This window comes from Bos grunniens, chromosome 19 (assembly GCF_055505025.1).
Source record: "Bos grunniens cultivar Pamir isolate PY7600 chromosome 19, Bosgru_T2T1.0, whole genome shotgun sequence".
NCBI lineage: Eukaryota > Metazoa > Chordata > Mammalia > Artiodactyla > Bovidae > Bos > Bos grunniens.
In genome coordinates this window covers 39646304-39659875 of record NC_141183.1, presented here as the reverse complement: position 1 = coordinate 39659875, position 13572 = coordinate 39646304, and the positions used below count along the sequence as shown (strand labels likewise).

The window sequence follows — 13572 nt, the reverse complement described above, 5'->3', positions numbered from 1 at the left end:
TATATGTGAGGTAGCATGTGTATGTCAATGCTACTCTCCCAATTTGGCCCACCCTCTCCTTCCCATGCTCGGTCCACAAGTCCACTTTCTACACCTGCATCTCTATTCCTGCCCTGCAAACCGTGTTTTGTTTTTTTTTAATTTTTTTAAGAGGAGTTGTTTTGATGGTAAAATAGAGAAATAGTCATTTTGTTTATTTATTTACTTATTTTGGCCATGCTCTGTGGCATGCAGGATCTTAGTTCCCTGACCAGGGATGGCACCCGGGCCCTCGGCAGGGAGAGCCCAGAGTCCTAACCACTGGACCGCCAGGGAATGTCCAACCTACCTTTCTTCCTCCCTGAGCCCTGAAACCAGTAGCTGGTGTCTGCGGTGGCCCTGTTTGCCCTGTCCCACCCTTTGTACCATTTTAGTCTCTAGGCAGATAAGGAAGGAACTTGGGCCTTTCACCAGCTTCGGACTCTGTTGTTTCTGAGCAGGGAACCCAGGAGGGAGCACAGATGTGATATTATAAACAAAGTGCCTGGCTTCTTAGGAAAAAAGGAAATTGGCAAAGGAGACTGTGATTTGGCTCTAAAATAACTACTGAATGTTCCAGAAGCAAACAGGAGTAGGACTCCTTTTGATTCCAAGCTAGGTTTTTGCTGTGTTTTACCTTCAGCTCTGTTCCATCACGGCCCCCTCACCCCTCGCCCCAGCCTAAGACTGAGGGCTGTTCTCTGCCTGTCTTGCTCTTGGTGTCTCCTCCGTTGAGTGGGACGTGCACAGAACTTGACTCTCAGCAAGGACTGAATGGATATTAATTTTTCATCTGAAGAAACAGGATGCTGTGTGTGGAATAAGTGAGACGATTTGTAAAAGTGCCCCGTGCGGGGCTCAGTATACAGCAGGTGCTAGTAAGTGGGAAACTCAATGGGAAACATAGTTTGCATGCAGGAGGTGCTTAATAAAGGAACAAAGCTAGATAAGTATCGAGCCAGGATTTGGTATACAGGAGGGCCTCAACATTTGAAATCATGCATGTGAACAGCCCAGCATGGTTCCTGGCACACAGTAGGTGCTTGGTGATTGAGAGCTCCTGTGACAGCACCTGGCAGAACCTGGGATCCTAAATCGGGGTCAGATTTTTCTCTCCCCCATGACTGCCATCAAGCCAGGTTGTCCATATTTCTCTAAGCCTGGTTCTTCTCCCTCTGGCCCCTCCTTCCCGTGCATCCACATTTCCATCAAGTGCTCCCTTCTCTCCCAATCTCCTCTTCCAGGAAGTCTTCTCAGATTACCATTAGGCCTCTGACTTTGCCCCCTTCTCTGCCCCCATAGTATCAGGCACTTTGTGGGTGGTGACTGATTTCAGTTCAGTTCAGTTCGGTTGCTCAGTCGTGTCCAACTCTTTACAACCCCACGAATCACAGCACGCCAGGCCCCCTTGTCTATCGCCAACTCCTGGAGTTTACTCAAACACATGTCCATCGAGTCGGTGATGCCATCCAGCCATCTCATCCTCTGCCGTCCCCTTCTCCTCCTGCCCCTAAATCGCTTTGTTAGTGCCTTTGTTAGTGTTCTCAGGCAGCTCCACCAGTGTCTGTGTTCCTCTCAGGTCAATTGTGAGCTCTCTGAGGGCAAAACCCAGCCTCACTTTTTAACCATTTTCCCTGAGTCCTGAGTCAGGGCTAACTCTACATGCTGTAGAGCTTGGTCCTGACAACTTAGGCATTTTTCTCATTTTTTTCCTTTTTAGTGGCTTCTAAAGATTGAAAGAAAAAGGTCCCTGGAGAGAGAGGTCTCCGTGTTCCAGGGTTTATGTATAAAGATAGAATAATGGGGAATTTCCTATATAGACCAGTTCTGTTTTCAGGATGTTCTTACTGGCTTAGAATAATGGAAACCTTTTTGTTTAGCTCCAGAGAAAGAGACACATCGGGAACGACATTGTGGCCATCATCTTCCAAGAAGAAAACACACCGTTTGTCCCAGACATGATTGCCTCCAACTTCTTACATGCCTACATTGTCGTGCAGGCCGAGAACCCGGGCACAGAGCCCCCATCCTACAAGGTAAGGAGAAAGTCCCGTTGGAGGAAGGACGTAGAATCAGTAATATCGAGGAACACCAGGGCTTCGTGGCTCCTCAGACCATTCTCCAAAAATGTGATAGATTTCCCATAAATTCTCGGGTTTCTGGGATTTGGGAGTGAGACTCTTGGAGAGCGCCTCCTGAAGTCATCGCATCCATCTTGCTGCCCCTGGGCTTCCCAACCTCTAACTCAGGGGTTGAAGAGCTCCTGTGTCCCTACCTGGAATCTGGTAGTGCCGTTTCCTAGAGCGGGGAACAGCCAGAGAAGAGTGAAAGAGAAAAGGGGGAGAGGACTGTCAGGAAAGGGGAGCGGAAGGAGGGTGGTAACAAATGAAGGGAAGAAAGAAAAAGGAGAGATGTTCATGGTGAGAAGGGTGGAGAGCAGGGGGCCTGGTAGACCCTGGCCCCTGGGTGGGTCCTCTGATTTAGCCATTCTGGGCAAATGATCTCAAGTTGAAGACTCACAGCTGGTTGTGAGCATCTGGGTCTAAGCCTTCTGACGCATTGGCTCAGAATCCTTGGGGATGTAGCTGAGCCTCAGCTGCCCTCACCTTACCCTCTCCTGATGGCTGTGTCGCTAACCCTCCCCTTCGCCTCTCTGTGCGGAATGAGTCCAACTCCCTGGGTAACAGTTTCTCTATATCACAGTGGTGTTGGGATGCCTGGGATCCTAGGGAGATAGACTGGGGCAGAGTTAAAACGTGGATGTTTGACAGTCTTTGAACTCCTTGTAAATAAGGACAAAATGTCGAGTTCACATGCTTCTTTGTGTTTTCTGGGGAGAGGGGCCACAGCTCAAATTCTCAGAGAGCTCCATGCTCTCCCTTACTGTAAGGGAGAGGGAAAAGGAGCCTGGGAAAAGGAAACCGTAGGCCTGAAATGTTTCCTGTGCATGTGTTTATATTTATTTTTGGTTGCACCGGGTCTTTGCTGATGACCTCCTGCTTTCTCTAGTTGCGGCGAGCAGGGGCGACTCTCCGCTGCGATGTTCGGGCTTCTCACTGCAGTGGCTTCTCTTGCTGTGGAGCGCGGCCTGTAGGGCGGGAGGGCTTCAGCAGCCGTGGCACACAGGCTCAGTAGCTGTGGCCTGTGGACTCCACAGCACAGGCTCAAAAGTCGTGGTGCGTGGGCTTGGTTGTTCCGCAACATGTGGAATCTTCCCAGACCGAGGATCGCACCCGTCTCCCCTGCTTGGCAGGTGGATTCTTATCCACTGTGCCATCAGGGAGGTCTCTGTTTTCTCTATAGTAGCTGAGGCCAGTGCTGGTCTCTGGGGTTCCTGAGGCCATAGCACCTCCTAGCCATCTTTACACAGTATCAATTTTGCCTGAATATTTTGGGAAAGAAAAATGCTGTTATATAATCATGTTATATAATTTTTATACTAGTACAAACCCAAGTGTATTAAGTACAAAATTCACATCAGCTTTAAAGCCAAATCGGAGGCTTCAGAATAAAACAAAGCCCAGCCCCCCTAACTCTCTCTTGTTGAGAAGAGCTGATTCCTTTACATGCCCACGTTCAATCCTCTTCTGGTGTTGAGCAGTTTTAGCTGAAAAGTTGGAGAAACCATGGTTTGGGTGTTTCCTTGAGGGCTTTGACTGACATGGGCAGTCACTTCAAACAGTGGCTTGATTAATTTCTCAGTGGAAGTAAGTGTTCTCATTCAGTGCCTGCCCTGTCACTTGGAAGTGACATAAAAAATAGTTTCAGGGAAGGTACAGAAGAGGCCGTGAGTGCAGTTCAACCATCGGGATGCTCAGACAGCCACCTGGGTCCTCTAATAGCCAGTGGAGGCCGAGAAGGCGCCTCAGAGATGTGGAAGAGGAGGGCTCCCAGGCCCTGCCAATCAGTCATTATATATACATATGGCTCGTCTACTGGCCGAATGAGGCCTCTTGTAGATGTTTTGTATCTGCTTATAGTTCCTGATAGGAAATGGGGTTCAGCTAACTGGCTCTTCAGTTTCCAAGAGCTTTAGCAGAATGGGAAAATAGAAGACAGAAAAAAAATCAGAGATCCAGGGAAGTACCGCCCCACCTCCAGTGGTGATGCTGGAAGTCTTTATAAACCAAGTCTCCCCAGCCACAGTCTCTGGTCCCAGGAAATGCACTGTCCTCAGGGAGAGGGTGAGAACCAGAGCTCATAAGGACAGGGGGGCTGCACATGGAATGTGGGACCTCAGGCTCCACCTGCCAGACAGAACTGAAGCCAGAAGGCAAGACCTGTGAGCTGGGGGCTGGGTCCGGGGAGGGGGCGGGGCAGGCAGGAGGATTAGCCTTCCACTGTGTTCCCCAAAGCTTTGTCTATCCACACCCCCAGCAGCACTCCAGTGATGGGCAAACTGAGGACATGGTTAGATCCTTCAGGGGGTCCAAGTGTCACCCCTGCGGGCCTAGGGGCTATGGTAAAGGAGGCTGAGATTTCCCTGGGGGCTGAGCAGTGCCCCAGGGCCCCCCTGGGGAGAACAAACAACCGGCAAGAGGAAGGGGTGAAGGACAGAGGTGGAAATAGGCAGGAAAGGTCCCCACACTGAGAAGCTCTGAAATCCGGGGTTTGGTCCTGGCCCTGCCTCTGACTGCTGTGTGACCTGGGGTCGTTCCTTCCCTCTCTGGGTCTCTGTTGCCTTCTGTGTGAAATGAAGAAGTTGGAGTAGTTCTGATACGCTGAGCAGGGGAAGTAGGGGGAGTTGAGAAAGACGGGCGTGTGTGTGGATTAAGAAGTGGTTTGGGGGAACTCTGTAGTATTTTAGGTGTCCTTTATTAGACAGCATGGAAAATATTAAAAGCTTCGAGTGAAAATGGTTACCCCTTCCTGGGCATCTGATCTTGCCGGACACTGTGCTCGGCCCCCGAAAGCAGTCTTCTTGAGTTCTCCCAAGCCAGGAAGGCTTCCATTAGCCCTGTTTCACAGGCAGGCAGATTGAAGCTGAGAGCTTGTGTCTCATAAAGCCTGAAGCCACCAAGCGTGGAGACAGTGGAGCTGGAGTCCTGTTCCTGTCTGACTGTGGTCTTCATCCCAGAGCTGTCAGGGCACGTGGGAACGTGGACTCACGACCTGGGGTGTGAGTCCCAGAAACATGAAACATCACATTGGAGTGTGTTTCACATGTGAATTTCATCCTTAACCTGCTAACTTGAAACTCCAGCTGAACCATCATTAGGAGTCCCTCCCCTTCCAGACTCTTCAAGTTCGGCAAAAGCATCAGGAATCTTGTGTGAAGCAGACCACAGGGGTGGGCTGCTATCTGTGTACCTGCTTCCCTTCACTACTGGTCTGTTGCTTGGGCAACCTTGTGGTCCCCTAAGGCTTCCAGGCCACGCTTGGACAGACAGGATCTTAGTAAGCCTGAAGTCCCTGGAGGCTCCCCGCCTCCCTGGCGCATCCTCGTTACCCACAGGCCCACGCGTCCTTCCGCTTTCTAGTCCTGAAGAGTCTCTCCCCAGAGTCACCTGCTGCCTCTCTCCTCCTGAGCCCTGCCCCCACCCCTGCAGGGAGGCCTTGGCTGGATTTAGAAAACAGGAAGGTGAGGTTGTGTTTAGGCAGCTTCTGCTTTCAACTCAACCGTCCCCAGGAAGAGGGAACAACAGAGGCTCGGACGTTTGGCTGGAAAAGGGTCAGGAGATGGAGCATGTGGGGTCGAGAATGGCCGTCAAAGGAAGGCTCCTCTCTCCTTTCCGTGGGCTTGTCTGGCTGGGCGACTGGGGTGGATTTAAGAGTGTGTCTTCCCCAGTCAGCACAGACTGCTCTAATGCACGCCTGAGAAGGAGCGGGCACGGGATGGGAAGAAGGGAGAGCATAGCCTGGCCTCTGGCCTCATCTGCATCAGTAGCCCCTCAGTGGCCTTCCCCTCCCCTCCCCCCAGTTTTGGCTCCACGGGTGGAATTCTTGACTTGTGCCATGGCTGCACGGTGGGTGGTGGAGGGGGAACAGTTCGGCGGCTGGAACCAGCCAGAAATCACGTCAGTCAAACACACACCATTTCCTGACTCGGGGCACTGCAGGGGTGGGGGGTGGGAGTGGCGGCAGCCGCGAGGACAGCCCTGCGCTTGGGGAGAGAAAGTCATATCGACCGGCCCTCTCTGGCTCCCGCCCCTCCAGACCCTGGCAGGACCTTTGCTTGGCCGGGCTCCGAGCTGCCTGCTCACCCCGCCTGGCAGACTCTCTGCATCTGCCCTACTTCACAGGCCTGGGAGGCTGGCGGCGGACCAGCACTGGGCTCACGTTAGCAGCCGCCAGGGGATGGGAGAGGGCAGAGTCTCCAGAGAGGCCTGCAGCCTCTCTGGAGGTGAAACCAGGGCACCTCCGTGCAGAGGTGGAGGAGAGGTGCAGGCGTGGGGCCTGTCCCAGGCCTGGGAGACCCCAGAACACCTCGGTGCCCCCTCTCACCAAGTTCCTGCTCAGCAGGCGGGCCGGAGGTGCACACCCTACCCAGAGCCTGGGGCACCCCCATGCAGAGCACCTTGGTGTCCCCCGACCCCTCATTCCCAGCCTCTCTGTGTCCTCTCTGTAGAGTAGCATCCCAGTCGAATGAGGTAATGAGATAGCATCTCCTGGGCGCTTGTTACTGCCTTAGAATTAGGACTCCCAGCCTGGGCTCTGGTGCTCTGTTAGTTCAAGCCTCACCTAGTCTCACCGATGCTTTGTATCTGAGACCAGGGCTCCTGAACACCAGTCCACCGACAGCACAGAAACTCTTAGGTGCGTTCGAATAGTTACAGACTCCTGGCTTCACCCCAGAGCTGCTGATTCAGTAGGCTCAGGGTGGAGCCCATGCCATTGGTGTTTATTTTTAAACACTTGAAGGGATTTTGAAGTCTGGCTAGGTTTGGGAGTCAGTGTTGTGGGAGAGAGCCCCAGAGCAGGATTGGGAAGCTTTGGATTCTCTGTTCATCTCTGGAGCCTTTGCAGGGTTGGCTCCACAGCTCTGGGCACCTGGTTCCTCATCAGGGATCCAGGGCTGATAATCCTCCCTGTGTCCTCTCTGTAGGGTTAGCATCCCAGTCGAATGAGGTAATGAGATAGCATCTCCTGGGCCCTTGTTACTGCCTTAGAATTAGGGTTCCAGGCTGCTCCTCAACCCTGTCCAGGTGTCTGGCGTCCAGCCTCAGGTTGCAGAGGAAGGCAGAGGAATGCGTGTGGATGGCTCTATGCCGTCCAGCCCCGCTTCTAGGAACAGTGACTCCGGTGTGCCGGCGATGGCTCAGGAGGCATCTTACTGTGTTCTCGGAAGGGGCGGAGGGAGAAGGGAAGTAGATCCCCCTGGATCGGGGCTCTGAACACGCATCATCCTCAGCTGCGTTTCCTCCCTCCTGGCCCACACCACGCCCCTCTGTGTTTCAGGTCTCAGTCACCGCCCGGGAAGACGTGCCTGCCTTCGGCCCACCCCTGCCCAGCCCCCCTGTTTTCCAGAAGGTAAGAAATTCTCCTTTCTGCCCCTCTCATATCTGAGACTCTAGGTTTCCACACCTGAGTGGCAGGGAGTGCAGGGGGCCGAATTGGGCTGGAACTTTCAGGAGCACCTGCAGCAGGGTCAGGGGAATCTCCTCGTGTGGGGTCTCGCCCCACCTCTCCTTGTGCTGCCAGCCTGACCCGCACAGGGTCTTTTGTCAGGCTGTTTGACGCTGGGGTTACCTTTCTGCCAAAAGAAGGGTTTTATGCCATGATCCAGTCCCAGGAGCCCTGGGCACAGATGGCTTGCCATCATGGAAATGCCACTGTGGGGTGTGAGGGTTGGTTTCCCAGCCCTGGGGAAGCTGGTTTCTGCGCTGGTATCTTAGCAGGTGGGCTTGGGCTGGGCTAGAGACGATGAAGTGTCAGACCTTTGAGGGGCTCTTCCCAGACCCTCTATTCCGCCTACCACTTCCTGTGGCTGAAGCCCCTTGAGCAACAACAGCTATAAGGGTGGGATGTCTTGTCTGTTCCAGGGCCCGGAGTTTAGGGAGTTTCTGCTCACCAAGCTCACCAACGCGGAGAACGCTTGCTGCAAGTCGGACAAGTTTGCGAAGCTGGAGGTGAGAGCGTGGTTTCTGATCTTCCTCCTGCCCTCCCGGATAGCCTTTTCTTGGGGGGTCTGTTCTTGGGGGCTGTTTAAGATGGGGAAGCACCATCTTTGCCCCTCAAAGCCTTCAGCCTTGTGCTGGTATGGAGCTCTTTCTTCTTGTGGGAACTCCATCCAAACTTTAGGTCTAGTCAGCCATTCTCTGATCAGCACCTACTGTGTGTTGGACTCTGTTCTGTTCCCTGGGGTCCTGGGGTCTTGGAGACAGAGTTTCTGCCCTTAAAGAGCTTGTAGGCTGGTGGGACACAGATAGGATACAGTGCACTAGACTGTGAAGGAGGCCGGTACTGAGGCCGCTTCTGCATCTGGGGAACGGAGGGTGTGTTCAGGGAAGGCTTCTTGGAGGAAGTGGCCCTTGAGCTGCTGAATCTGGGTATCTGATAAATCTTTTGCCGGGAAGAAAGAATGAGAATGGTTATGCCAGGCGTGAGAAACAGAGAGCATGAGCAAAGGCCAAGCAGATTCAGAGCATGACTTTGTGAGCATGACTCTAGAGGATTGAATGTGGCCTAAGCATTCATGTGGAGTCTGGAATGGTGGGAGGCCCCTTTGGCAAAGCTAGGGGGTCAGATCAAGAAAGACTTCCAGCTAGAGGTGATGGGGCCCTAATAAAATACAGGAGGGTGTGGGAGAGAGGGGAGATTGAAAGGGAAGAGGGCAGGAAGGGTGGCCAGTTAGAAGCTATTATGGGAGTCCAAAAGACATAGTGACAGCTGCTTATACTGGGCCTAGGACATGGTTAGAATCAGAAAGACATGATGTTTATAAGGGTATGGGGAAGTGGGTTTGTGAGGTGGCTCTTGAGCCTTTGGCTCGGGCTCTTTGCTAACATGGGCACCACTGGAGATGGGTTCTATCTAGACCTGCTATTTGGAGGTGCTCACAAAGGCTAGGTTGCTGGAAGAGTCTGTTCTGATCTGTGTGAATGCCCTCCCTCCACTGCCGCCCCCCGCCCTGCCCCTGACAATGAAGGCTATATACATGGCCCTGGATAAACATTTGGATGGAGAAGAGCTCTGGGTAGTTGGGTACATGGAGGTGGCACCTGGGGAAGAGATCTGGGTGGGGAGTCATCAGGGCAGAGCCGTGGGAGGGCAGGATGGTCCAGGGAAAAGGGGCAGAGGGTAGAGGGCAGAAGGCCTGAGTTAGCTGCAGCATTTGTGAGTGTGGAGCCCAGACAGGAGGTAGGTCCACACCGTCGCCCGGATGCAATTGATCAGAATAGCAGCCCTTGGGCCAGGTGTCTGGATCCCCCCAGGGAGAGGGCAGGCCTCTGCCACCAGTGCCAGCTTCACAACGCCCCTTTTCCCTTCCAGGACCGGACGAGGGCCGCCCTCCTGGACAACCTTCATGATGAACTCCATGCCCACACTCAGGCCATGCTGGGACTGGGCCCCGAAGAGGACAAGTTTGAGAATGGGGGCCATGGGGGATTCCTGGAGTCTTTTAAGGTACAGACACAAGAGTGGCTGGCTATTGCTAGGACAACGAGGTGTGTGTAGGGGTGGACCCCTGGAAGACAGCAGGACAAAGTCCTCGTGATCCTGACCCCAGAGCCCAAGTGCCAGCCAGAGGGGGGCGGGCAGCAGGGGCATCACAGGTGTTTGCAGAGGGCAGGGGCATCGGGGAATGTGAGCAGTCAGAGCACCAACAGTGTCTCTGGCCATCTTCTACCTCTTTTCTTTGATCTGTATCATCTCCTCCTGGCCTGGTCTGGTAGGCAGAGACAGGGGAAGCATTAGCAGCAGGAGAGGAGCCTGTGCAAAATAAGAACATTACTGCTTCCATCTGCCTCTTTCTGTGGTCGGGGACGCCAGGGCAGGATAGCAGAGGCAAGGACACAAGCCCTAGGGGTCTCTGGCAGCCAGTGTGGGAGACTGCAAGGGTTGTTCGCAACTGGCAGGGCAGTGGAGAACCTGGCCAGGGCTGGTGGGATGGAGTTACAGGCAAGTCCTTGTGGACTTTGCAAAATGGAGACTTTTCTAACCGGAGAGTGCTACTAAAATAAGTAGTGAACCTCCTGTCTCTGGAAGTGTTCAAGTCGGGCTTTGACAGACACTTGGGATAAAAGGTTAATCATCACATGCTTGCCAAGTGCTGGTTGGTCTACCCAGTGTTTACACCCATCCTCCAATTTGAGCTTGGCTGTCAGCTTGTGCAGTTGGCAGAACTTGGGTCTTATTATCGGATTGATCAAAAAGGTCATTTGGATTTTTCCATAACATCTTATGGGAAAACCCGAACGAATTTTTTGACCAAATCAATATTTTTCACTCACACACCAGGGGATAGACTGAGTGAGGCCAAAGGGCTGCTCGAAATGTTACCCCTACAGGAGAGGTGGAGCCTTGTTTCAAACCCAGGTTTTCTGGTTTTTAGGTCTGTGTTCTGCTGGATTGCCCATTGCAGAATGATTTATAAAGCTGCCATTTTGGTGGCAGTATGTGTGAGGTTGGGTTGGACCTGCCCATATTAGAATCCCAGCCCTATGTGATCCTGGGCATGGTCTTTAAAGTCTCTGAGCTGCGGATTCCTTACCGACAATACAGGGATGATCAATAGGACCTCTGTCGTGGAGTCAGTGGGAAAACTCATTGAAATGATGCCTGGAAAAGTGCATGTGGCCTGGAATACAAGAAGTGCTCAGTGGAAGTGTTAGCTGGTATTACTGTTTTCATGGAAAGTGAAAGCTTAATGCACATGATCCCATCAAAAGCCTCCCGACTGCCCTCTGTGCCCTGTGAGGAAGGCTGTTATTATGGGCATGATAATCTTGGTTTGATAATTCACACTCAGTTTTAATAATGATGGGTGTGATTTTACATGTGAGGAAGCTAAGACTCAAAGAGACAAAGCAGTTTGTCCCGTCACCCAGCAGACACGGGAGTTAAATCTGGGTCTGCCAAATTCCAAAGGCTCTTGTTCTTAACAGCTACATGACACTGCCTCCTGGTTCCCGACTCTGTTAGGACTCCACCCCTGCTAGCCTGGCCTGGACAAGCCTGGGGTCCATCCCTGGCTGCCAGGCTGGACTGCAGAGAGCAGGGCAGGGCTCTGCTGATCTAGTTGGGGCCAGCTGCTGAGATTCCTCACAGGGGTGGGGGTAGGAGCCAAGCTGCTTGCTGAGGCTGGCGGGAGATTCCTGGGGCATCTGTTTCAGTCCTGATGGTCAGAGCCAGGCAGGGTGAAATAGAAATTGGGAGATCAAGCAGAAAGGGGGATGAGGGATAAGAGACGAGATGAAAGGGGAGGAAGGAGGAAGCCAGGTTGGCTAGCCCAGCCAAGAGAGGGGTGACCATACCAGGTAATTGGGAAAACCTTTGTAGGCTCCCCCCACCCCCCATCACAGCAAGCACATCAAGCTGTTCCTGAGTCCTACAGTCAATGTAATTCATGTAAGACTCGAGCTGCAGTTGGCTAGCTAACATCATGCTGTATATTGCAGACATGTAATGAAACCTTTGTTGCTTTTGGTTTTGCAGGTTTTTTTCTGTATCGAGGAGTTAATACTTAGTTTTTTAGATTTCAAATGTTTCTATAACCTGAAAAAGCGTGTAGGCTGTGGACAGTGGATAAAATGGCCCCAGCAGCTACAGACAGGTTGTGGGTCTAAGGGAGAGTGGCCTGAGGCCATTTGTTCAGGCTCTTGCCTCCAGCTGGGGAAGCAGTAGTATCTTTGACTCCAGGGGGTCCAATTAAAGGGCTTTTCCAAGAGAGATGCTTCAAGACTTTATCATTGCTCGTCTTTGATCCTGTAATCCAGGGAATCCATCTTTTCAACCCTAAATCCTTCCAACTGTAGGCTGAAGATAGACTCGCTTCTGCTTTCTGCTTCCCTGTCTGTCTTTGAGGTAGCACTGTCGGGTAAGGGGACAGTCATGTCACGGTCACCGTCATGGTCAGTCACATGGTCAGTCACACCGAGTAAGCCTTCAGAGCTCTGCCAGTTATGATCAGCTTCTTTTTTGCAAACCTTGCTGGGAACTCAAGTTCTTTCTCCCTGTCCCTTCCATCGTTGCCTGCATGCCTCCCAAGCTGGGGGCAGGCCAGGTGTAGTGGCATGAAGCCCAGTAGATGGGAGGGTTCTGATGTTTGGGCCGTGCCTGTGACCTTGCCTTGGGTCTGACCCAGCTCAGGAAACCGTCTCTAGTTTTGGTATTTCTTTAGGGGCCACTTGAGTGGTGTTGGGTGTCAGAATCACTGGCATTCCCTTGGAACTCCTCACTCAGACCTCCGTGGAATCTTCCATAGGAACGGTGCAGGAAATGACCTCAGGAAGAAAAGTTGCGTGTTTCATCTCTCTCCTGTCAAATTTCTCATCTCATAGGCACGTGGAAACAGAACTGAGAATTCCCAGGACTGAAAGCCATCTCAGCCCTCTCTCCTCTGGCCTCTGTGATTGTTCTTCTTCTACCTCCAGGGCAGACCCATCACTGCCCTGGGTTGTGCTGCCCGGCACACTACTTAGAATAGCTCTTCACCTGTTACTTCAATCCCTTTGGCTCTCATTTAAGCTTTTCTCTCATGAGAAACAGAACCATTCGTTTGTGAGCATCAAGGCATGCTTTTCAAACTGAGATGCTTAGAGATATTCTGAGGAATCTGCCTGTTTACAAACCCTTTGAAATTTTGCACTTTTGCTTTAGATGAGTATCTATCTCACCTGCTTCGCAGGTGGCGCTGGTAGTAAAGAACCCGTCTGCCAATGCAAGAGACATAAGAGACGTGGGTTCAGTCCCTGGGTCGGGAAGATCCCCTGGAGGAGGGCATGGCAACCCACTCCACTAGCCTTGTCTGGAGAATCCCATGGACAGAGGAACCGGGTGGGCTACATTCCATGGGGTCGCAAAGAGTCAGACACGACTGAAGTGACTTAGCACGCATATAGGCATAAGTATCCATCTATCTGTACGTGCATATTTCTAATTATAGAGGCTAAACTTTTACCTTGAAACTCACCATTAAAAGATATTTCTATGGACTAGGTAGGTATATTGCAGATACAGTCCAGGGACCACTGTTGTTGGAGGTCCGTGAACATATTTTTGGAGGCTTGCAAGAAGACTTCTTTAAAAGGAGTGTACATTACTGAAAAACAGTGACCTCTCGACTATTGTTCTCGAATGCCATTCTGAACCACTGCCACCTATTGATGAAGTTTTTATTTGTTCTGGCGGGCTACAGCCCAAAGGGGTGCAAAGAGTCGGAGATGACTGAGCGACGAAGCATGCACGCAATAAAAGGAGAAGAGTGATGATACTTGATGTATCCACATGCTATGTGAAAGAAAGTGAAAGTCGCCCAGTCGTGTCTGACTCTTTGCAGCCCCATGGACTGAATTCTCTAGGCCAGAATACTGGAGTGGGTAGCCTTTCCCTTCCCTACTGGATCTTCCTGACCCAGGAATCAAACTAGGGTCTCCTGCATTGCAGGCAGAT

General features: G+C 52.1%; 1 protein-coding gene across 12 annotated transcripts in view; it reads left to right on the top strand.

Annotated features, from left to right (window-relative positions):
- RAP1GAP2 (RAP1 GTPase activating protein 2) overlaps window positions 1-13572 on the top strand; it is a 216526-nt gene that overhangs the window by 182894 nt on the left and 20060 nt on the right. For all 12 annotated transcript variants that reach the window (XR_015148073.1, XM_086359667.1, XM_086359665.1 and 9 more), the window contains 4 exons: window positions 1899-2054; window positions 7417-7488; window positions 8001-8087; window positions 9451-9585. Coding sequence is in view for 11 of the 12 variants with exons in the window: in XM_086359667.1 (XP_086215793.1) it covers window positions 1899-2054; window positions 7417-7488; window positions 8001-8087; window positions 9451-9585 (450 nt within the window). In the remaining variant the exon portion in view is untranslated. The remainder of the gene's footprint in view (window positions 1-1898; window positions 2055-7416; window positions 7489-8000; window positions 8088-9450; window positions 9586-13572) is intronic.